The sequence below is a fragment of the Ahaetulla prasina genome, chromosome 4, assembly GCF_028640845.1.
Source record: "Ahaetulla prasina isolate Xishuangbanna chromosome 4, ASM2864084v1, whole genome shotgun sequence".
NCBI lineage: Eukaryota > Metazoa > Chordata > Lepidosauria > Squamata > Colubridae > Ahaetulla > Ahaetulla prasina.
Window position 1 is genome coordinate 138,059,189 of NC_080542.1, and position 23,563 is coordinate 138,082,751.

Sequence of the window (23,563 nt, forward strand, 5' to 3'; positions counted from 1 at the left end):
CCATCTTGGCTTGTCTGCAGCCTGCACGGCATGTTGGGATTGCCTGCCTTCTCCCCCACACGTCCACCTCTGTCTGCTGCCAGTGCTGCCGCACAAAACAAGCCTCCCACAGCCAGCCATCTACTCCGGTCCACTATTGCCTTTCCCACAGCCCACACGTCCGGATTACCTGCCTTGCCCCTATGCCTCTGTCTCAGTCTTACTGCGCTGCCAAGCAAAGACAAGCCTCCCATGGCCACTCACCCGCTCCAGCCCACCAACTTTCAGCTTTTCTGCAGCCCGCACACTGTGTCCAGATCACATGCCTCCCCCCGCCTCTGCCTCCTGACACTTACTTGCACTGCGCGGGCTGCAATGCTGCCAGACACTGTCTGTCCCCACACCCTCGCTTCCTCCAGTGCTGGACACATACATACATACAGCTGATGATGACCTTAACTGTGGCTTATTTTGGGGGTTTTGCATATATTAGGAGCATGCGAAAAATCAGGCTATGTCTTATTTTCCAGGTAGGTCTTACTTTCGGGAAAACATGGTAGTTAGTAGCAAGTATTTTTTTTAACCAAGCAGTTTTAGCTAGACTCTTGCAAAACAGAGATAGAAATACAGATACTTGCAAACTTCCATGAGTGAGCATGTTTTAGTATTTTATACTATAAAGTCCTATTTATAAAACATGTTTAACGTCTACATATTTTAGTCATGTAGTGATAGTGATATCAGTATTGTCAGTTTTGATAAAAGCTATACTGCAACAATGATATATGATGGAGATAGTTATAAAATCATACATGTAAACATGCACTTTCACTCAAAGCATCTTGTTGGCTTTCAAACATTTTGCACACCGAGACTGGAAGCTTCTGGGGGCTGTGATCTCATGCGACTTAAGGCACCTATCCACTTTTGCAAAGAATGGGAGGGCTGAAGTCCTGCAAGATCACAGCGCCCAGAAGCTTTCGTTCTCTGTGTGAAAAGTGTTTGCAAGCTGAAGGGAAGCTTGAAGGACCACAATTTTGCTGCCCTAAAGCCTCCTGTTGGCATGCAAACCTTTTTCCGCATCGAGACTGGAAGCCTTTGACAGAGACTCACCAAGGTTGCCCATCCCTCCAGAAGCAGCAGGCAGCCTCAGTGAGTCGGAGAAGCCAAGCAGAGCATGCTCATCCTGCTCCCCCTCTGCTCTCACAGCTTTGCTTTTGAAGCGCTGGGACCAGGCAAAGAAACTGCGGCAGAGACGCTGGAGGAGACAGCTCGCTAGATCTTTGCAAGGCGAGTCTCCACAGGCCTAGTGCCTGTGGAAACCTGGCGTGGCAGCATGGGAAGGGAAGCAATTGTGGGGAGCATGAGGTATCTCAGTGGGTCAGGGGAGGCCTTGAGTGATCTTAAGCAGGTGGCCTGCTTCATCATAGTCCCTCCATGGCCTTCCCCACCCTAAGATACCTCATATGCACTTAATGACCTATGCATTTGATTAGCAAATGCATAAGAGCACAAAAGTGCCTACCGTTCCTGTCCTATTGTTCTCTTCATTATAGTATTATATGCATACTTTTACTTATACTTTTATTTATATATACTTTTTCTCTCATGATGGGTATTGTTTATGTTGATGATTGTATATACTGTCGTGACAAAATAAAAAAATAAAAAAATAAAAAAAAGCAGAGAGTTTTCACATTCATTTTATGTGATCCACTCCAACAAATCCTCAAATACAAATGTAATTGGCAGGCTCCATTATATTTGTAACTATCTGTATAGAAAGAAAAGAAATGGGGAATAAAAGAAAAATAAACTAACTTAAACAAAAATAATTCTGGGAAAAGTACTATCAAACATTCTTGAAAGGCTTCTCCCCCAGATGGCCGAAGGACATTAGGTGTGCACACTGAATGTATGAGCTGAAAACAACCCCTCCTTTTGTGGAGAGGGTGAATGTCCCGTTGAGGATTAATCCCTGCAGTTTTCTTTGCAAGTTTTTCAGAAATGGCTTGCCACTGCCTCCCTTCCTAGGGTTGTTACACATTCTTAAAGTTATAATCACATCACTACCAAGTGATGTGGCCAATTTGGAAGTGGGTTTTGGTTATGCAGAAAGGCCAAACACTTAAAATGTGTGGACAATCCTGTAATATCCCTAATTGGGGGGGGGGGGGCAGTGTCTTCCCTGATTTAGGCAGTTTCTATGAGACAAAGATCAGCTGGAGAATTTGATGTTATTTTGCTGTCAGACACCAGAACTCCACCTTCCCTCATGTCTTCTAGCAAGTGAAGAAGGTAAAAACTTATTTCAACTGGATTTCTTCAAGGGGCAGATCAGAACTGTAGTTCTCCGTGGGCTGGAGTGGGGGGAAGCGGAGTGGAAACAGGATGGACACCGCCTGCAGCACTTTGCTGGCCAAAATGGGGTCGCATGGAGGCCCCTGCGCTGCCCGTTTTTGCCCTCCCCGGCCTCCAGAAGCACTCTGCAGCCAAAAATGAACCTCACAGGGGCCACCACACAGGCTGTTTTTGGCTGGCAGAGGTACCATGAGCTGGTCCTTTGATATTTCCAGCCCCATGGGCCAGATTTAAGCACCGCGGGCCAGATCCAGCCCACAGGCCTTGAGTTTGACACCCCTGTTCAAATCTGTTCCTCCTTTACTCAAAAGAGAAGTGCAAGAATGGTTCATAAAAAACAAAAAAGCTAACTACAGGAAGTAATATTGTGATTTATACATCCATTCACAATCTAATTCTTTATGAAATAGCTAGTAACCATATAAAATACAGATATCCAAGTCAAACTTTACATTTGATTACATTAAGAACATGGCATGTAGTTTTCTTGACAGCAATATAAAATTAATTTTTAAGCTTCCAGCATTTTTTCCAATATCTAAATCTAGCTTGCAGGCCTAGTATTATTTTTTTAAGCAAGCATGAATATCGGAATAGATAACTGATATAATTAAATCAGTATAAATCACTAACAAATAGCAAGTGCAACCCAGCTAAAATTTTTGAGCTCAGCCAGTTAATTAGGTGACAACTTATATCAAGTAATGTATTGTACCCATTTAAAACATTGTAAATGTTGATGTGCTTCAATAGTATTTATCTTGCAAAGGCTCAATGCATAAGTAAACATTCTTCTGATATTACAGAATTACATCTTGGAACCTATACTGAAGACAGCATAAATAGGTTTTTCTAATTACAAGTCTTCTGAAAGATGTGAACAGCTGATTTCAATGAAACTAGATAGGCAATCTAGTTTCATTGAAATCAGTTGTTCACAAATATCTTTCAGTAATGATTACATATTAGGAGCCATTGCTAATTAAGATAGTGCATTAAATATATACCTAGTATTATATCAGAAGTTGGCAGTTTGGTGGCTTCCAGATGGTCCAGAACTGATCAGTATAACTTATAGTAACGGATCTGGGAGAGCAAAAAACAAGGTACTTTGTTTTTTCTAAAGTGTGTGTGTATGTGTGTGTTCTGTTGTTAGAATGAAGAAGTCTAAAGAATATATGACAAATAAAAGGGGAGGAGCCAGGAAGTAAAAGGAATAGCTATTAAAAGGAAAAATATGGTAAAAAAGGACTATAGGACAGTATACTACACAAAACATTGATGGACATCTGGAAGGATATCCTAAAAAATAAAAGCAGCTGAAGCAACACAGCAATGCAGATGACTATTACACAAATTGTTATTTACTTCTATTTCATCAAAATCAGAGATGATTCATTGTTTCAAAAGTTACAGGGCCAAAAGCAAAGGAGATGTGAATATAAGGTTGCTTCAGAGCATACAGATTAATAATTATGAAAATTCCTGGTTCTGCAAATCTATTGGTTTTGCAAATTCTATTTTCCATGGAATATTAGTTTACTATTCCATATAAATTTAAAATAACAGAATTATGAACTGCTGACATATTCTCTTACATCTTAGATCGGGGTCCCCAACTTAAGCCTGGAGGACTTCAACTCCCAGAATACTCCAGCCAGCATCACTGTCCATCACAAGTCCACCAGGCTTAAAGTTACCAAGGTTGGAGACCCCTGTCTTAGATTGAGAAAAGAATATTGTATGGGTTGTTCCCTCCTCTGAACCCTTTTGAAAATTCAATCTGCAAGATATTAAAAAATTTTCTAGAACAATATGGAGAAAAGGCTATATATGCCTACTATAAAAGGTAATTTATATCTTCTTCAATAAAGAGTCTGATTGACCTAAGTTTCCTTAGTTAGCAGGAAGAAACTGCAGTATATGGAATTTCATACTTTTTTTCTACCATGAATACCTTCACTATGCGATAATTGATATCCATCACAAAGGGTGCATAAAATCTATGAACCATGAAGATATCAATAACAACTGCAAAGAAAAAGCCCTCAGAGAAGATCTCTCTGGACCAATACAGCTTCAAGAGCAACCCATAAAATGCACACTGCATTACCCAAAATGAGAGGTGACTAACATGCTCGTAACAAGCACAATTAGTATACAAGCCAGAGTTATGCAAAGGCCTGTCTGACCATGTCTTCTACTCCTTGAGCTGGAACTGTGAACCCAAAAGTGAACACTGGTTCTAAGTTGGGACTGCAAACCCCTCCAGAAGCAAAGGTGCAAAATCTCCAGTTCCAGATACAGGTGGGCTAAAATCCCACAGCCACCTGGACTCACTAGAACTGAGCTGAAGCACATTCTTCTTTACGCAGGCCCCTAAGGCATCCAGACACAGAGAAGAACTTGGTGAGATTATCTGAATAGACCAAGGCAAAGTTAGACAACTGAATATCATCAGCATATTTCATTCCATGTGGACAAATGACATCATGCAGCAGCTTTATGAAGATACTAAACAAAGTATTATTTACAACACTCACGGTCAAGAATTATTAGACTGAATAGAGATGGATGTGGGTTTTTTAATAAACAAGAATTTTTTTTTAATATTTATACAGGTAGTCCTCAACTTACAACAGTTCATTTAGTGACCTTTCAACATTACAGCAGCACCGAAAAATGACTTATTGTTTTTCACACAACCATTGCAGCAGTCCCATGGTCATATGACCAAAATTTAGACATTTAAAAACTGACTTACATATACTTATATACTTATACTTGCAGTGTCTTGGGGTCATGTGATCCCCTTTTGCAACCATCTGAAAAGCAAAGTCATTGGGGAAGTCAGATTCACTTAATAAGTGTGTTAATAATTTAACAACTGCAGTGATTCACTTAACAGTGGCAAAAAAGGTCATAAAATGGGGCAAAATTCACTTAACAAAAAATTTGGCCTCAATGGTGGTCGTAAGTCAAGAACTACATGTATATATTTTTTCTTCCAGATTTACTAAGAAAATAGTAGTGTTAGATGAAATATGTTATCTATGAAACAAATGTCTAGCATTAAAATGCTTTAAATCCTGTCTACAAAATGTTTCCTTCCTACCTCGAGCAATTTTTAATGGCCAGTTATTCTTTCAATGTCTATAACTGAAATTTTAAGACACATTCAATGTAATATAACTTTTAATAATTATATGCATGATGTGTGAGAAATCTGAGGCAAAATTAGTTCTCATTTCAGCTTAAACCATTTGCTGCTTTGGGAAAAAAACTATCATCAATGGTTCAATTCATAAGAGACAAAGCATTATAGAATCATTTCTGGCTGTAAGCCTTCTTATAACAATAGAAATTTTTACGGCAAAGAACAAAAACTAAAACTGGCTAGAGTAAAAAGGACAGAAAGTTCCCTTCCTCCACTTCATTGGGCAACGCACAGAACAGAAACACTGCTATCAGCAATAAATTCCACAACCATCACATTATCTTGTTGCAACAGCACCGAATCCTTGTTGTGCTACTGGGATCAGCTGCCTTTGCCACACAAACAAACTCCCAGCCACCACTAACTTTCAGCTCACATTACCCCAAGGTGAAGTACTTCATTTAAAAACAAAGCAGCTGAAATGAAAAGTATCTCTTACCCCAAGAATGGATGCTATGCATGGTTTTACCTGTCTCAACATCTTTCCCTTGAAATAAGACACCCTTTTGGTTGCAGCACCCTAGTTCCCTTATATAAAGTTCTCATTTATAAAGGATGATCCTGAAGCAGTATTTTTCAATTTATGCCTTTTAAGATGTGTGGACAGCACCTCCCAAAACTCCCCAGCAAGTTCCACCCTTTATTAGTAACTGGTTAATATAATGTAGATACTTTATAATATAAATTACACATTTCTAATTCATTCACCTAAGGTTGCTATACTGGCATTTTAATTATTCTTCATGGCTATCATTTGCCAATGGTCCTAATCTTCCAGGTCCGTTTATTTATTTATTTTCAATATTGGCAGCTTTAAACTTTAATCCCAGAATTCCCCACCACATGTCGGCTAGGGAGTTCTCGAGTCGAAGAAGGCCGCCCGTCTTTGAAAAACTATCATAGTTGGTTAAAACTCTGCTCTGGCGGACTCTCCTACCTGCAGGCCGGGACCCTATTGTGCTTCTACGGAGCCCCTGTTTTCGCCCAGGTTTAGACCACCACCACCACCACCGCCCCCCGAAGCTAAAAAAGGCGACGCCCGCGGAGAAGGGAATGGAGAGAACGGCAAGAAAAGGACCTGGAGCATCCAAGATGAAGAAGGCAAGCGCGGGGCCTCCTCCAAGTTTTTCCAACGAAGGCCAGGAGGGAACTGGGCGGGATGCCACTATAATCCGGCCCCTCACCCCAGCCCACCCTGTATTGCAGAACGACCACTCCCCTCCTTTCCACAGCGCGAGGCGCGCTCCGGCCAATCAGCAGAGAGCACGAGCCAAAGGCAAAAAAGGGCGGGGTGGGGAGGGGAACGCAAAACCCGTTGCTGGGAGAGGAACCCCTCCCCCCTCCCTACAATTCCCCCGTAGTGGTGCCTCCGCGCGCGCCCCCCCCCCGCCCGCCCGCCGCGCGCTAAATTGGTGACGGCCCGTAACTGTTTTTCCCGCCTTTGGCCGCCTCACCCGCTCGTCCCTCGTTCCCCGCTTCGTGGCCAGCGACAGCCGCACTCCGGTCTCCCCTTCTTCTTCTTCTCCTTCTTCTCTCGGAGCTTCGGCTGCTGCCTTCCCGCTTGCGGTGGTGGTGGTGGTGGTAGCAGCAAGAGCAGCAGCAGGACTTCCACAGCTTCTGGCAGGGCCGCAAACAGGAAGTGCGTCACGCGCAGGCGGTGGAAGAACCGCCGTCCTTAAATTGTTCCGCGCGCTTATAGAGCAAGTTAAAAAAAAAATCTGAAGAGAGGGAGATATATATATGTATGTCTGTGTGTAAATATACTTCCGAGATAAGCGTTCCCGCCCCTTTTCTGGGGAAACTCCCGAAAAAAGAGAGGGCCCGAGGGAGGAGACTCTTCCCGGACTGACGCGCCTTTCTAAAGCTCGAGGTGTGCTACGAGAAGCATCTCGAAGGTCAAACTGAGGAAGGCCTCCTTCGGGCCGGGGAGATGTGGGTAACAAGGATGTTTGAACCTTCCTCCTCGGCTTAGGCCTATGAACAACAGAGCTGGAAGGGGACCTTGGAGGTCATCTAGTCCAACCCTCTGCTCACACAGGAGACCCTATACTAGGGAGTAAGGAATTTAAACCAAGGAATGGTTTAAATTAGAAAGATGCGCGCCGCTCCGGGCCGGAACGTGTTTCCCGGCTGTTCCCCAGGTCACAGCTGTGAGGAAACCTGGGATTTCTTCCCGGTTTCACTTCCTCCTCGAAATAGCTGAGGGAAACGCAACAAAGGAGTGCGGGGGGGGGGGCGGAGAAGCAAGAGTGGCTTTGTTTGGCTCCGGAAATTCCCCTGAAGTCATGGGACGAGTCACTCTAACCTACGCGTCTCTATGTAACTTACTTCCGGGAAAGGGGAGGGAGGCACCCGCCGAGGAATTTCGTCACAGCCTCAACGTTCCGGAAGGTTCTAGAATAAGTCGTCCGAATGTTTACCCACCCCGCCAGCCCCGCCTCCTCTTGAGAAAAGTGATGCGCTTGCCCCCTACTGGCTGCCTCGAAAATAGCATCTCCCGCAAAATGGAAAAGATGGTGACAAGCCCAGGAATGTGGGGAGAATATATAAAAGTATATATATTTAAATATAAATATTTAAAATTATTAATTTTGTGTGCCTTTTAAGACCGGGTTCACTGAAGGCGATTGCCTCGACTAATCGCTGCAGCTTTCTAGGGTTTGCCCTTTCTTCTGTAGGAAGTTAGCACTCACTCCTCTCCTAGAAGAATGAAATATTTTAGAAAATATTAAAAAGGGCAGAAGATTATATTACCCTGGATAAGAAATGAACAAACCTGTTTTAAAGAAAGCAGCTTCCTGCCTCCCCACCCCCCTTTGTCAATGGGTCAGAGACAGAAACTCACTCCCCCCCCACCTTTGTCAATGGGCAATTAAGGCTTCAGCCAAGCTCACTCAATCCCCCCACCTTTGCAAATGGACCGTCATTTGCAACACAATAGGACTCATCTAGCAACAAACTCACCACATGGCAAGGCTCAAGCAAGCTTGAGAGACAACCTACATTCTTAGCTAAGACCCCTAGACCACCTGGGAGTTTGACAACAAATCAGGGTACATTTCTTATACAGGAACAGGAAACACCAAGGTGGGGCCCTACAGAGTATAAACTCAGGCACTCAGCATCCCTTGGGCCCTTCTACCCTCTTCTTCTCTTCTACTTTCCTCTCTGGTTCTTCACCCAACGCCTTGAACATGTGACCACCATTAAACCATCTTTCCAAGCAGTCTCCATGTTTCCAGTGTCTTTGTCCCCACTTGGAACTGAACCCAGATGGATATTTCTTCCAACACTTCTGTTGGAAGAAATGTCCATCTGGGTTCAGTTCCAAGTGGGAAGGAACACTAAAAACCTGGAGGCTGTTTAGAACTGGGGTCTCCAACCTTGGCAACTTTAAGCCTGGAGGACTTCAACTCCCAGAATTCCGAGGAAAGTGGGAGGGAGGGAAAGAGAAGAGCAGAGGGAGGGGGGTAAAGAGAAAAAAAACAGAAGCAGAGCGGGAGAGGGATGGAGAGAGGGGAGGGAAAGAAATGAAATTACAAGGTGGTTTTTTTTGCTAAACGTATTTCAAAAGCAGGAAAACAATGAAGGGGCATAAAAGTGCACATATCATGTTTTTCTTAGAACAAGTAATTGAATTCTTCCTTATCATTCTTTTAGGTAGTAAAACCTCAGTTATTAGACAGGTTATAGTAAAGTTGGTACTTTGCGATAAATAAGCGGGTTTTGGGTTGCAGTTTGGGCACTGGGTCTCTAAAAGGTTCGCCATCACTGCCCTAGGTGATTTTGCAATGCAGTGAACCCTGCTGTTAGATGGGTAGAGGGCTAATCCTATCACGTCCTGAGGGCCATGTCTTAATCCCATTACCCTGGAGCTGAAGTGGGGGCACGGAGCTGCTTCGTCTTTAAAAACATGTTTCTCTTTTTTTCATCCAGGGAAATATAATATTCTGTCTTTTAAATATTTCCTAGAATATTTCATTCTTCTAAGTGGGGTCGATGCTAACTTTCTTCACTTCCTTTGTAGAGTTGAGGATGGGTGATTGGTTCAAGCAGCAGAAATTGCTTTCTAAAAATGTGCCCGGTATAGTTTGTAGCATTTTTTTCTTCAAAAAATAATATTGATAAAGAGTTGCCATTGGCGAGAAATAGCACCATGTTGTATTGTCCATTATACTGCTGTTTAATCTTCATTTTTGTAAATTGGGCAGAAAAATAACAAAAGTCACTGAAATAAGTCAATGCACAAAGAATGTAAATTACATCATTTGTATGTTTTCTGCCCTCCCAACTTAATTTCATGCTTTGCTTCTAATTCAATTGAATTTCTATAATAAATTGCATTGCACAATATAAAAGTTTAATTTATATTTTTGATTAACAGAATAGTTTTAAACCAACAGAGAAACACAGTTCTGAAAAAAAACTTTGAAATATTTAATGCTGTGGATTATAAAATAATATTTTTAAATGTTCAGTTTTCTTGTCAGATATTGCAAGGTATTTTAGAAAATGCTTATCTGTAATATATACTTTATGTATTTAAATGAAAAAAAGACAATTGTGAACAAAATAGAATTGTTACAGTTAACATAAATGAAGCAGCTTGGAGCATAACAAAAAAGAAAATTGTTTTATTTCTGTACAAGGAAACTACAAATAGCATTTTTAACACTTCATTTTGTATCCAAGTCATGAAATTATACATTTTTATACTAATACTAGCAAACATCTTAAAACCATTCAGACCCCATCTGCACATTTAAAATATATTGCTGTTTACTGCTGATTAATAATTAAAATTAGGAGCTTCTTCAGCAATAAAATTGCTTTTAAGTTTGGAGATCACCAGCTGAGGGTCCCCCCCCCCAACTCAATAGTTCCAAAGTCTCTTTCACTGCCCCAAAAGGACATACTTGATTCTGCCAGTTAATGCTTTAGGGACCCAATTGTATCATTTTTTTAAAAAGTGACAATTGCACATGACAAAGATTAAGTGTGATTATCAATTCTGAATTATTTCTTTTTACCTTAAGTATTTCTTTTGGCAATCAAATGCAATCAAGTATCCCCACCCCCTCATTCTCTGTCCTATTGATAGAGCAAATAAAACATTTTTCACCAATTGCATTCCAGGTAGAGTAAATGAAAGCTTTCACCTGCAGGCTTTCAGCTATAAAGAAGGAAGCCTGATTCTTTTATACAAATTTATTTTAATAGTTGTTACACAAATTCCTTTTCTACTGTCATAACCATTTTATTTATAGTATATGTTAAAAGTAATATGATTTTTTTTAAAAAGCTACAGGCACAGAGAAACAATGGAACAGATCAGGAAAAAAAACGAATTACATTATTTAAAACAGTGTGCAACGGATTGTGACACTGGCTAAGAGAATTAAAAACAGGCATACTTATTCAGGAAGATAAACATCTTTTTTTTTTAAAAAAAAGGCCAAAATAAATTTCTCAGAGTCTCACTTTTACCTCATAGAACAAAATTATTTTTTTCCACTTGCAAATAAATTGGAAAAAAATGGTAAACAATTTCTGCCTCTTCGAAAGAGGTGGGGTTACTTGAGTTGCAGGCCAGTTTTCAAGCGGTTCTTTTCCCTCTCCAGGAACGTCATCCTGCTTCTTCCCCATCGGCTACTCTGCAGTGTACTTGCATCAACTTATTGCCACTTAGTGAAATTATTTGTGTTCAAACAACACAAAGCCTTCATCTTTGGTTATTTTCTCGAAGATGTCGTTGTCCCAAAGGTGCTCTCTTGGAAAGCTTAGCAACTGCTCCTTTTGAATCTGATCCAGAAAATCTCAGTGGGGTTTAAACTCCCAAAAAATGACAGCCAGTTAATGCCTCACATTAAAACGGAAACCTACTTGAGGACAATTCAATGGGAAAATGGGTTGCAAAAATTTACATGGACCTCCCTTAATCTGCTAGATATGTGTATATGTGTGTGGCTTAAGGAATAGGCACTGATTACTTCCTCTGCAAAGCATTCAATCACAGCTTCAATTCAACTCAGCTCAAATCCAGCAGCACATTCGATCGCATAAAGCAGCTTGCTCCGCATAAGGTGTTCATCACAGAATTCTGGAAGTTTCAACAAATTCATACAGGTACTGGCGGTGGGTAGTCGCTCCAAATCAGAGCCCCCGTTGTGAATGCAAAAAGCAGGGTATAATTCCTGTGGCCGGGGGAAAAAAACAAGGAAAAAACAATGAGAATAAGTTTTTTAAATGACTGGGTGCCATCTCCGTGCGCTGTTGTATTTAAGACCTTAAAGAAGCATCTGAAGCTGGGAACAGTAATCGTCAAAAGATATCATTTTCCCTCTGGAGACCAGATAACCTTTAATAATGAAAAGTTAGGAAAATGGGACATGATAAAAATTGTTTATTTTATTCTATCAAGCAGTAATTCTACAATGAAGTAGGAGAATGACTCACTAACACGCAATACGAAAATCTTTAAAGAAAGAAACAAAGTAAATATTGTCTGCACTGTCTCCAACAATTAAAGGGATTTTACACTACAAACGTCATCACTCAGTATTCTTGCATCAACTATATCTCAAAAGAACTTTTTATCAAAAGCTCAAACAAGATTGCAATACTTTATCATGCAAATATTATGTCTGCGCACAAATCATCCCTACACACGCATTCCCCTATCCAAGATGTGCATCAATCTTGACCCCAGAGTAGGGAATATGGCTGCCAGAGACTTTGTAACTTGCTAGCAGGGACCAGAGAAGAGGTCTGGTTTCTGAAACGTGTTTTGAGGGAAGCTAGAGAGAGTGCTGTCCTTGCCCAAACAACTGGATCATATCATCAGGTTGATAACTGACTCATCCAGGCTTTTACTACTAGAGAAGTCAGTCTATCTTCTTTCCTGGGGATGGAGTCAGAATGGGTTGGAGATTTCACTACATTTATGACAACCACGGGCTTTTTCCCATCACAAGTTCAGTGCACTTAAGAAGCCATATCCATGATTTGTTTTTACCCTGGAGCAGTGAGAATGAGCTGACATTACTCAATGCCTTATCATGATCAGATCTCTCCCAAGATGGATTGTTAAGAGCAGGGGTCTCCAACCTTGGCAATTTTAAGACTTGTGGACTTCAACTTCCAGAATTCCTTAGCCAGCTTTGAGGAATTCTGGGAGTTGAAGTCCATAAGTCTTAAACTTGACAAGGTTGGAGACCCCTGGTTAAGAGGATCTACTCAGTTGTCTGATTCACCTATTTTCAGAGGGTGCTTGAGGGTCCCAATTCATTTAACAGGGACTTCCATTGGGTGCCTCGTCAACCTCATGTGAAGGCTGTGGAAACGCTTGATTAAAAATCACGTGCAGAGTAACAGATCTACTCTAACATAGCATGGTATCTCGTTGGTGCAGGAGCTATACTAGCTAGCAGCTGATTTTCAATGCAATGAAAGATGCTATCACTTACAAAACTATGTATGTCTTTTGGGCAAGATATAGGTAAAGGTAAAGATTCCCCTCGCAAATATGTGCTAGCCGTTCCCGACTCTAGGGGGTGGTGGCCGGAATGACTAAACACCAAAGGTGCATGGAATGCTGTTACCTTCCCATGAAAGGTAGTCCCTATTTTTCTACTTGGATTTTTTATGTGCTTTCGAATTGCCAGGTTGGCAGAAGCTGGGACAAGTAACGGGAGCTCACCCTGTTACGTGGCACTAGGGATTTGAACCACTGAACTGCTGAACTTTTACAAGCTCAGCGTCTTAGCCACTGAGCCACCGCATCCCACTTGGGCAAGATATACCTGAGACTCACTGTTTCACCCATCTGTTATGATCCAGCGGAAGAAGATATACGACAGATTCTCTTCCCAGAAGATCCAATGGGAAGGGTCTGTAATAGGTGTGAAATACCTGATGAACCAGTAGCGGAAATTTTGAGCAGTTCAGAGAACAGCAAACACCACTTCTGGCTGGCCCCACAGTGGGATGGGAATGGAGACTTTGCAGTATCCTTCCCCTGCCATACCCACCAAGCCACATCACACCCACCAAGCCACGTCCACAGAACCGGTAGTAAAAAAAATTGGATTTCACCATTGGTCTATAAGCTAGCCTTCTCAGCTGTGCCCTCCCTTGTTGAAAACAGATAAGGGTGGCCCTCTCCTTAATGTCATTTTGGAATCCAGCTAAATTGTGTTTCTTCTGCAGGGCTTTTGGGATGAAATGAGAAGATTGTGAAAGCTGACTCTGGGATAGAAAATGAAAATGAAGTTGTGCTGAGTTTGCTTGCAGGAGAGATTGGCTTTTAAATCAATTCATTATACATGTGGTTGTACACCGTGTAAGCTAAGGATGGAAGGGCCTAGGGATTGTAAGCCTGAATAGTAAAATAGATACTGGAATTCCTTGATCAGCAACTGCAATTGGGACTAATGACACAGTTAAGTAGTGAAGTAGTCACTAAGTGGAAAAACCCACATGTTGAATGTGTTTACGATTTTAAACAGGACAATATATACTAACTGGCTGTAATGGTAAACGTGACTGAGAAGTGCTATGAAACCCCACTTATCTGACCATTACCTTGGAAGAATCTCATCCACCTGTCCTTCAAGACTATTTCCTCACTCTCTACAGTATTAATCTATATATGGAAGCATATAACACTTAGAAAGAAAAAGCCATTTAAAACAAAATCCTATGGACACTGATGGGAACGTAAGAAGCTAGTTCTATGAAGGAACTAGGAATTCTTAAGCCAGTAATCATGCTGGAAATCTTGGGAACAAATTTGGTGCCTTTTAGCACAAAACATACAAGCACAGCTTTTCCACAGTGCCATATGGCTGTCCCTTCCAGCTCCCACTCTGGCAGGTGATACCTCCACCCTTAGTTATCTTTGTCTTCCTGGGCAATGCCTTTTCATACTAACTACGGAGCTGTAAGCCAACACAGACTTTGTTTTCTACAAAAAATAATAAGCCCTTTGACTTCCAAGGACATTCTCATTATTAAAAACACTGAAGACATCCTGAGCCTGAAGATTTGAAGATGCCTCGGAGTCTTTTCTGCAAGGAGGGTTTTCTGGAATGTTGTCAGCCTACATGCTTGCTAAACATAAACTTTCTGTAATATCCAGATGGAATCTCAATTTTCTTCCTTTCCCTGCCAGTCACCTTTTTCCCTCATCTCATTCCCATGAAATGTGTTCTCTTACAAAAACAATGTGCTCTTCTCATTTCCCTCATTTCCTTTGTGGTTTCTGTTGGAAGAAGAGAAAGAAATGTGTATGTGTGCACTTTGCGTTTCTGTGTATAGCTAATCCTTGACTATAATTCAACCCAAAATTCCCATTGCTAAGCAAGGTAGTTGTTAAGTGAGTTTTGCCCCATTTTACAAACTTCCTTGTGACAATTATTAAATGAATCACTCCAGTTGTTAAGTTAGTAAAATAGTTTTTAAGTGAATCTGGTTTCCCCACTGATTTTGTTTGTCACGAGGTTGCAAAAGGTGATCACGTGAACCTGGGACACTGCAACTGTTAATCCAAATTTTGATCACGTGACCATGGGGATGCTGCAACGTGTAAAAAAATTCATAAGTAATTTTTTTCAGTGCTCTTATAACTTCGAACAATAACTAAATGAATGGTTGTATGTCAACAACTTACAGTGTACCTGTATAAAAGAATGGAAGATCAATTAATTTCACAACTGAGGTACCTTTTGTTTATAGGTAGTTATTTTGATAAGCATTTGCTAATTCAGTTTTATTTTTATATAGCCTTTTCATTTTGTATTATGGCTTTTGGCAGGTACAAATATACACATGAATATATATATAACACACATCCTCATACACATACATTTGGGGTGGTAACAGGGAGACTCACAAAATTTTGTCTTATTGAAAGAGTGGCTAAGAATTACACAAGATCTGGACTCAACATTTTCTGTTGTTCTTAAGGAGAAAGCATTTTAAATTCAGGCTCATCTTTAAGAAAGAATTATATTTATGGCTTTCAAGTTACACAAAACCGGATTTTTATTTAGTATCCAGAACCCTGGATAACATCACGTGTCATTAAATTACACCACATGGAAATTTGTTTTGAGATTTATGCTGGTCCAAGATTTCTATTCCAATTATTCCTTTATATACATAATTAAGCTTACTTTATTTGCAACAGGAAAAAAATGTATTTTTGCCCTGAGAAAACAGATTTAAAACAGGAAAAAAATAAAAGGCTTTAAAAGGAACTACTGTATTTTTCAGAGTATGAGACACATCGGAGTATAAGATGAACCTTAATTTTTGGGGAGGAAAACAAGAAAAAAAGAATCCTGCCTCTGCCTACCAGCATCAAGATCAGCCGGGTCCTCACTTCCACTTGTTTTGATAATGAGCAGCACAGATCTTTTTATCCGTTTAAAACAAACCCTATCACTCTAGGCCATTTAACTGGAATGAGTGGGGTGGGGGATGATTTTCATGGGGGCAGAAGAGGGACTTGGCACTGAAGGCTCCACTCCCGAGATGCCCCCGTCTTCCTACCTATAGTCGTAAGCGTTGAAAGCCTGGCTTTCTTCCTTTTTTGGCCTGGATTACAGTACCTTTCTATTTTGTAGGAAGTGCACCTTTCTTTCCCAGTTACTCAGAGACTTTGGTTTAAGGTGGCACTGTTTTACGTCACCCTCCTCCTCGTCCTGCAAGTGAGAGGTGCCTCAGAGACTCAGCTGGGGAAAGAGGGCATTGATTACTGGTACTGAGAAGTTCTTTTCCAGAAAACTTATCGGGCTGCTCCTGTGATCCACAGGGACTACTCACTTTCCTCTGAAGAGACCCGTTGCATGCTCTTGGGGAGAGGCTCGGAGCACAGCCTGAGGAACAAACCTCTTCAGGACAGTCTGGGAGGGGGATCTGCCTAGCAGCTTTGGTGAACAAGGCGGGCCCCACAGTTTGCAGCTGGTCACCCATCTGGCCGCCCAGCGGGCGGCTCAGAACAGACAATGGTCACGATGACTTCACTCCCAGCAATGTGAGGAGCCGCCACCGCCTAAGCCCTCTCCATATCCAGGAGCCAAGTAGGAGCCCCTAAAGTGAAATGTTCCTCCTTTCCAGCCACCGTTGCTCGTTGGCCAGATTCCCCAATGCAATTCTCAGAGCCACATTTCAGGCAGTGGCCAGTTCCCCTGCAATGTGCAGCGGGGAACCGGGAACCGTTTTGGATTCGGGTCTTGTGCCCGAAAACGCTTTCCTTTGGAATCAAGAAGGAAAGCTGTCTTTGGAATTTATCCCGATTCCCAAAAAAAGCATTTTCGGACGGCAGACCCACGATCCCCTTCCAGAAATGGGGTATGCAGAGGCAAAAAAAAGTGCATTGCCTTTCATGTGGCAGATACAGTCAGGAGGAAAGAGAAGATACGGTCAGGAGGAAAGAGAAGGTGCTGAGAAGAAGGACGAGAGCACGCAGCTCTGCAATGTGCAATGGGAAGGAAAGCATTTCCAAGCAGCAACGCTGCAATCCCCTCCCCGAATCCAAAAGGGTTCCCGGTTCCCCGTTGCACATTGCAGGGGAACTGGCTGCTGCCTGAAACGTGGCTCTGAGAATTGCACTGGGGAATCTGGTCAACAGGCAGCGGTGGCTGGAAAGGAGGGATGCTTCGGCTCCTGGGCGTGGAGAGGGCTTAGGCGATGGCGGCTCCTCACATTGCTGGGGAATGAAGACATTGTGACCACTGTCTGCCCTGAGCTGCCCGCTGGGTGGCCAGAGGGGTGACCAGCCTCAAACTGTGGGGCCCGCCTTGTTCACCAAAACTGCCAGCAAGATTCCCCCTCCCAAACTGTCCCAAAGAGATTTGTTCCTCAGGCTGTACCCCAACCCAGATCCCCACCGCCTGGAATTGTCCAAAAATGTCCAAAGGGTAGGGGCCGGTGGGTGGGCGGGGCTACATTTGGACTATAAGACACACCTAGATTTTCACCCTCTTTTGGGGATAAAAAGCTGAGTCTTATACTCTGAAAAATACGGTACAGGTTCCCCTCGCACATATGTACTAGTCGTTCCTGACTCTAGGGGGTAGTGCTCATTTCCGTTTCAAAGCCAAAGAGCCAGTGCTGTCCGAAGACGCCCCGGTGGTAATGTGCCCGGCATGACTAAATGCCAAAGGCACACGGAACACTGTTACCTTCCCACCAAAGGTGATCTCTAGTTTTCTATTTGCATTTTTTTATGTATTTGAACTGTTAGGTTGGCAGAAGCTGGGATAAGTAACGGGAGCTCACCCCATTATTAGCAGCACTAGGGATTCAAACCGCTGAACTGCCGACCTTTCGATGACTAGCTCAGCGTCTTAGCCACCGCATCCCATAAAAGGAACTAAGCAACATATAAATAGAATAAATATAGAGAGAAAGACATATTCCCTAAGTGGTTAAATAAGGTTTCCTTTTCTTTAAAAATTATTTCCCTTAACAAAAATGAGAAGAGTTTATGGGTTATATAACAAAAGTTCCACTTTCCTTGGCAAGGGAGTATTAATTGTGCTTTGGTGAGTTAAAACAGATAATCTGGTTTTAGAAATAATAACCAGTAATAATAAATAAAAAAACCTAGCACCCTGAGTCAAGAGGATAATGAGATTTTAAGTTATTGGTTAAATGGAGGCCTTAAAATGTATGCCACAGCTAAAATGCTGTGTTTTTAGCCTTTCTCTCAGAGCACTAATTGAATTTTCTTACTTTTAAGCTTTAAAAATGTTAAAAATGAAGTTCTCTGTTGAAATGTCAAGCCAAGGGCACCATTTGTCATATAATTAAATACTCTACAACGGGAATCTGCAAGAGCAGAGAAAGGAGAAGAAGCAGTACCAATTTATCGTGTGCCCTGATTAGAACTTAACAGTTTCCAACTGCACTTTAATGATTTCTTTTTGTCTGTAACCATTTCATTTGTTAAACTTATTAAACTTTAATTATCTTTAGCATATGTAAGTGTGAGTTCAAGCAGTTGGGAGTAAAGACTTGGCTTTTGTTTTTTTTTAATGGTGAAAGTCATGACTGGGCTATTTATAAATAAAGGACTTTCTTCTAAATGAGTCTGGACTAACTTTAGCAAAAGGTGAAAGTTCCATAATAGAGCCTGGCTAAGATTTCAGGCCAGGCAATTCCAAATTACACCCTTAACAGTAAAATTGAAATATCTTCTATTTTAATACAGCTATACACAATTAATCTTGCTGACATGTTGCTCTAATGTTGCCCTCAATGGTATGTTTTTTGGTTAATCGAGTCCATTTATTTCATGGCAAATACTAATTACATCTACTTACAGAACATGGTACTCTTCTTCATCTTCAAAGTACTGCAAGGACATTTATTATAAACTCTAATTATGCTACTCTTTTGAAAGGTCTGAGGCCACAATGGCACAATAGGGTAAGTATATGTCTTCCTCACTCTGGTGGGAAAAGTAATAGCAGCTTTTGGTATTCTACAGCAGATTAGTAGCCTCTCTGATTGACAAACAAGCCTCAGTAGCAATGACTGGGAAGCTTCGCCCATTATTTGGTAAGTGTTTTTTTTTGTATTCAAAAAGTTTTTATTAGTCAAAAAAAAGGTTTATACAAATACATATCAGGTATGGTAAATTTTCATTTTTCTTATCTAAAATAAGAATTTTACTCAAATTTTTTAACACATACAACAGCCATATGGCAAGCAGGTAACACGAAGTAACTAAGTTTAGAAATTTTAAATACGTAATAAAGAAGGGTCAAGAATAAACAGAATATCGTACTAAAGAGAATAAGGAAAACCAACACAATCCCAAATATCTTTATCACTTCCTAGTTTTGGATCTCAGAACTCTGGGTTCAGCCTGACCCAACTCCAGGGCCGCAACAGCGGCAGCCGCTTCCGCCCCATGATCTATAACCTCCCCTTCTTCAATTCCTGGGTCATCTGATTCCAGGAGGGCTTTGTGTTCCTCCACATAGGCCGTAGCCTCCGCAATTGTACTGATTTTTTTCATAATGCCCTCCCGGAAAATCATCAATCCCTCTGGCATCAGCCATCTGAAGCCCACTCCCTTCTGGTACAATTTGCTTGACAAAAAATAATATTTCTTTCTTTTTTCACGTACCTGTCTGGGAATCTGCCTCAGAATGGCTATCTCCCTGCCCCTGTAAATCAGTGCCCCACTCCTATGTTTTCTAAGAATTTCATCTCTCGTCTCTCTTCTCACAAATTTGACATGAACCTCTCTGGGAACTGCATGCGTGCGTGCATATTGCGAATTAACTCTATAAACTCGATCCACATCCCAATTCATGAAATCAACACCTCTCCCAAGAAATTCTCCCAACAATTTAGTCACAACATCTCTCAAGTCTTCTTGGTCCACTTCTTCCAAATTTTGAGGTAAGTGTTTTTCTCTGCTCTGTTTTTTAATGCAAAATCAAATGTAAAAAGGTAAAGGTAAAGGTTCCCCTCACACATATGTGCCAGTCGTTCCCAAATCTAGAGGCGGTGATCATTTCCGTTTCAAAGCCGAAGAGCCAGCGCTGTCCAAAAACATCTCCATGGTCATGTGACCGGCATGACTACCGTATTTTTCGGAGTATAAGACACACCTTTTTCCCCAAAAAAAGAGGGTGAAAATCTGGGTGAGTCTTATACTCCGAATGTAGCCCCGCCCAGCTTCTCAAACGGAGGTTTCAGAGGCTGAAAAAAGCCCCAAATGGAGCTTCACGGAGCTTAGGAAAAAAAAATCCAAACGGAGCTCCAAAGAGCTTAGGAAAAAAGCGCCAAACAGAGCTTCAGAAAAAAAAAGCCCCAAATGAAGCTTCAACGAGCTTAGAAAAAAAGCCCCAAAGGGAGCTTCAGAGGCTTTTTTCCCCTGAAGATCTGTTTTGGAGGCTTTCAAAGGCAGAAAAAAGATTTTTCTGAAATGGAGTTTCAGAGGCAGGGGAAAAAAAGCCAAAAAAAGCAAGGCACAGAGCTCACAACCAAGGAACCTGTTGCTAAAATTCACCTCTGGGAACAGCTGATTGGGGGTATTCCAGGAGGCCAATCTACCTGCCAATCAGTTTTTCTTATTTTCCTCCCCAAAAACTAAGGTGCGTCTTATACTCTGGTGCATCTTATACTCCAAAAAATATGGTAAATGCCGAAGGCGCACGGAACACTGTTACCTTCCCACCAAAGGTGGTCCCTATTTTTCTACCTGCATTTTTTATGAGCTTTCAAACTGCTAGGTTGGCAAAAGTAACGGGAGCTCACCCCGTTATGCGGCACTACGGATTCGAATCGCTAAACTGCCGACCTTTTGATCGACAAACTTAGCGTCTTACCCACTGAGCCACCATGTCCCTTAAAATCATATGTACTTTACAATAAACTTTCGAAGTATGAAGGCTGTGATTTGCAACCATTTTTTTGGCAACTTTTTGAAGTTCCGGAATGTTGAGCCCATGACGAAGTTACACTGGCACTAAAAAAAAGTGATTTACAACCTACTCCTCGCTCTTACAACCATCGCAGCATCCCCATGGTGATATGATCACAATTTGGGCACTTGGCAACCAACATGTATTTATAATGATTGCAGTGTCCTTGTTGTGTCTCGCCCGCTCCCCCTGCTGCAGCCAGGCCCCTCTTATCTCCTGCCGGACGCTGATAGTTCGGAAGAATGTCCTGGCATGCCTCCAGGCCCCAGCCTTGGCACCATGCCCGGACAGGCCGAGCAAGACGAAGGGCCTGACGTGCCTTCAGCCCCCAGTCCTGGCACCATGCCCAGGCAAACGGAGCAACTAAACCCCTCCCCCCAGCATGTGAGCCTGAAGAATGTGAAGCCAATCATGAGCTCAGATTACCAACAGCTGGAGGCTGGAGAGATCCTCGCTTCCGGAGAATGGAGAGGCGACGTCAGCAAAAGGAAGGGAGGGGCAGGCCTGGATAAGTGCTAAGTCATGGAGCCACACCCCATGGCCTATATAAAGGATCTGCTTTCTGGCATTCTATGAGTCAGGCAAAGTCTAACTTGGATTGCTGAAGTCACTTCCTGGTCTCCTGCCTGCCTTGAGAACTCTGATGGGACTTTGGCAGAGCTTCAGAAGCACGCTTGATACGGACTTCCCCGACCCGGCCGTCAGCGGAGGAGTGGGACACGACAGTCCTGGGGTCATGTGGTTGCCATTTGCAAATTTCCAGACAACATCTGACAAAGTCAGACTTGCCTAACAATTCCTTGGTTCACTTAATAACTGCAGTGATTTGCTTATCAACCAAAATATTATTATCAACAAAATAATAATAAAATTAGGTGTAACTCACTTAACTGCCTTGCTTAGCAATAGAAATTCTGGTCCCAAATGAGATTAATTTTAGTAAGGATGGGTATGGACAGAAAGATTCTAATTCCAAGAGTAGATGGAGGTCGCCATTTTCCAGGTTCCACTGACTTAGCATTCAGAACAAAAAGGACTTCACTCCCTCAAATTTAAGCTATTTAAATGGGATGAAGACCAGGGAGAAAGCTGGAGTATAGATAGTCCTAGTTTAGCAGCAATTTGCAGTTATAATAGTGGTGAAAAGTAACTTTACAATCAATCATAGACCTTTTGCAGGTCTGGAAAGCAAAGCAAAGCAAAGGTGAAGCCAGATTGTTAAGTACAATTGCAGTTTTACTTAGCAACTACTTTGTTTAAGGATTGAATTGCCATTCACATTTGTGATTATTAAAGGAGGACTACAGGTAGTCCTTGACTTACAACTATTTATTAACAACCATTCAAAGTTATAATGGCAATGAAAAAAGAAACTAATGACAGTTTTTTAAACTAAAGACTATGGCATGCCCATGGTTATGTGATCAAAATTCAGGCACTTGGCAACTGGCATGCATTTTTGATGGTTGCAATGTCCCAGGGTCATGTGATCACCTTCAGCAACCTTTCTGATGAGCAAAGTCAATGGGGACACCAGATTCACTTAACAACTGCATTACTAATTTAACAACTGCAGTAATTCATTTAACAATTGCAGCAAACTTGTAAAATGTGATAAAACTCACTTAACAAGTGCCTTGCCTAGCAATGGAAACTTTGTACTCGATTGTGCTTGTAAGTCGAGGACTACCTGTGCTGGTAGATTTTCATGCTATTATTTGTAAGCTCAACTCTGGTACCAAAACCAACCCTGTTCACAGGTACTTTTGTTCAAAATAATATATTCTTGCTCTCTTGAATCATACTTCTGTACCTGGCACTGGATAACGGATTCTGCTATTCATCAGCTTAGAATTGCAACTGGGGAGTATTAACTATATACCATGTGTAATTCCAAGGTCAAATCACAAAGCATTCCTGACCTGCTCTCGAGTTGCCATAGACAGGGGGATGGGGAACTGAGCCTCGCAGCTACGAGGGAATTACACTTCAGTCAAAACAAAAACACATTCCAGCCATCTCTATGTCAAGGCCATCTGCACGGGAGGCCGAAGGGACTTCTACAACCTGTGAACTGCTTTATTGGGGAATGTGACTGATGACATACCTCTGGGGAAGGTGGTAAAGAGGGTCAGAGCCGGGGCATGAATTAAGTGAGATCAGAGTTGGCTTCACTTGAAACGTGCTGATATGAAGCTCCTAATAAATAACTGGATTTCTTTTGAAGCTTGGCTCGAGGCTCACGATTTAATTAGCGCAATGGTGTGAATCCTGACATCCACTATGTTATATACCATGTTCTACAGAGAGACCTCAAAGTAGAAATGTTAGAGATAGGTTCCATATAACATTTGTAAGACAGAAGGAGAAATTAGGGTAAAAAATGGCAGCACATCATAATTTTTGTTTTTCAGCAACTGGACTCTCAAGAGTAGACCGTCTGAATTACAGGTTGCTTACTTCTCCTATAAAGAATGCAAAAGCATCTTCATTTTTGGGGTGTTGTGAACAGTATGTAAAGCAATGGCTATCTGCAACAAGTCCAAGCAGTGAAGGA

At 41.8% G+C, this 23,563-nt stretch overlaps 2 protein-coding genes across 6 annotated transcripts in view; both read right to left on the bottom strand.

Annotated features, from left to right (window-relative positions):
• The window catches only part of DNAJB6 (DnaJ heat shock protein family (Hsp40) member B6), a 66,139-nt gene extending 58,893 nt beyond the window's left edge, over nucleotides 1-7,246 (bottom strand). For 2 of the 5 annotated variants that reach the window (XM_058180169.1, XM_058180166.1), the window contains exon 1: nucleotides 7,012-7,242. The gene's annotated coding sequence lies outside the window, so the exon portion shown is untranslated. Of the gene's footprint in view, nucleotides 1-5,104; nucleotides 5,130-6,635; nucleotides 6,661-7,011 lie in introns of those variants that run through there. The other 3 variants (XM_058180170.1, XM_058180168.1, XM_058180167.1) reach the window with 3 other exon arrangements.
• Nucleotides 7,247-10,169: 2,923 nt separating this feature from the next.
• The window catches only part of UBE3C (ubiquitin protein ligase E3C), a 70,923-nt gene continuing 57,529 nt past the window's right edge, over nucleotides 10,170-23,563 (bottom strand). Inside the window, exon 23 of the mRNA XM_058180360.1 lies at nucleotides 10,170-11,751. Within this exon, the coding sequence (XP_058036343.1) occupies nucleotides 11,581-11,751 (171 nt within the window). The 3' untranslated portion in view covers nucleotides 10,170-11,580. The remainder of the gene's footprint in view (nucleotides 11,752-23,563) is intronic.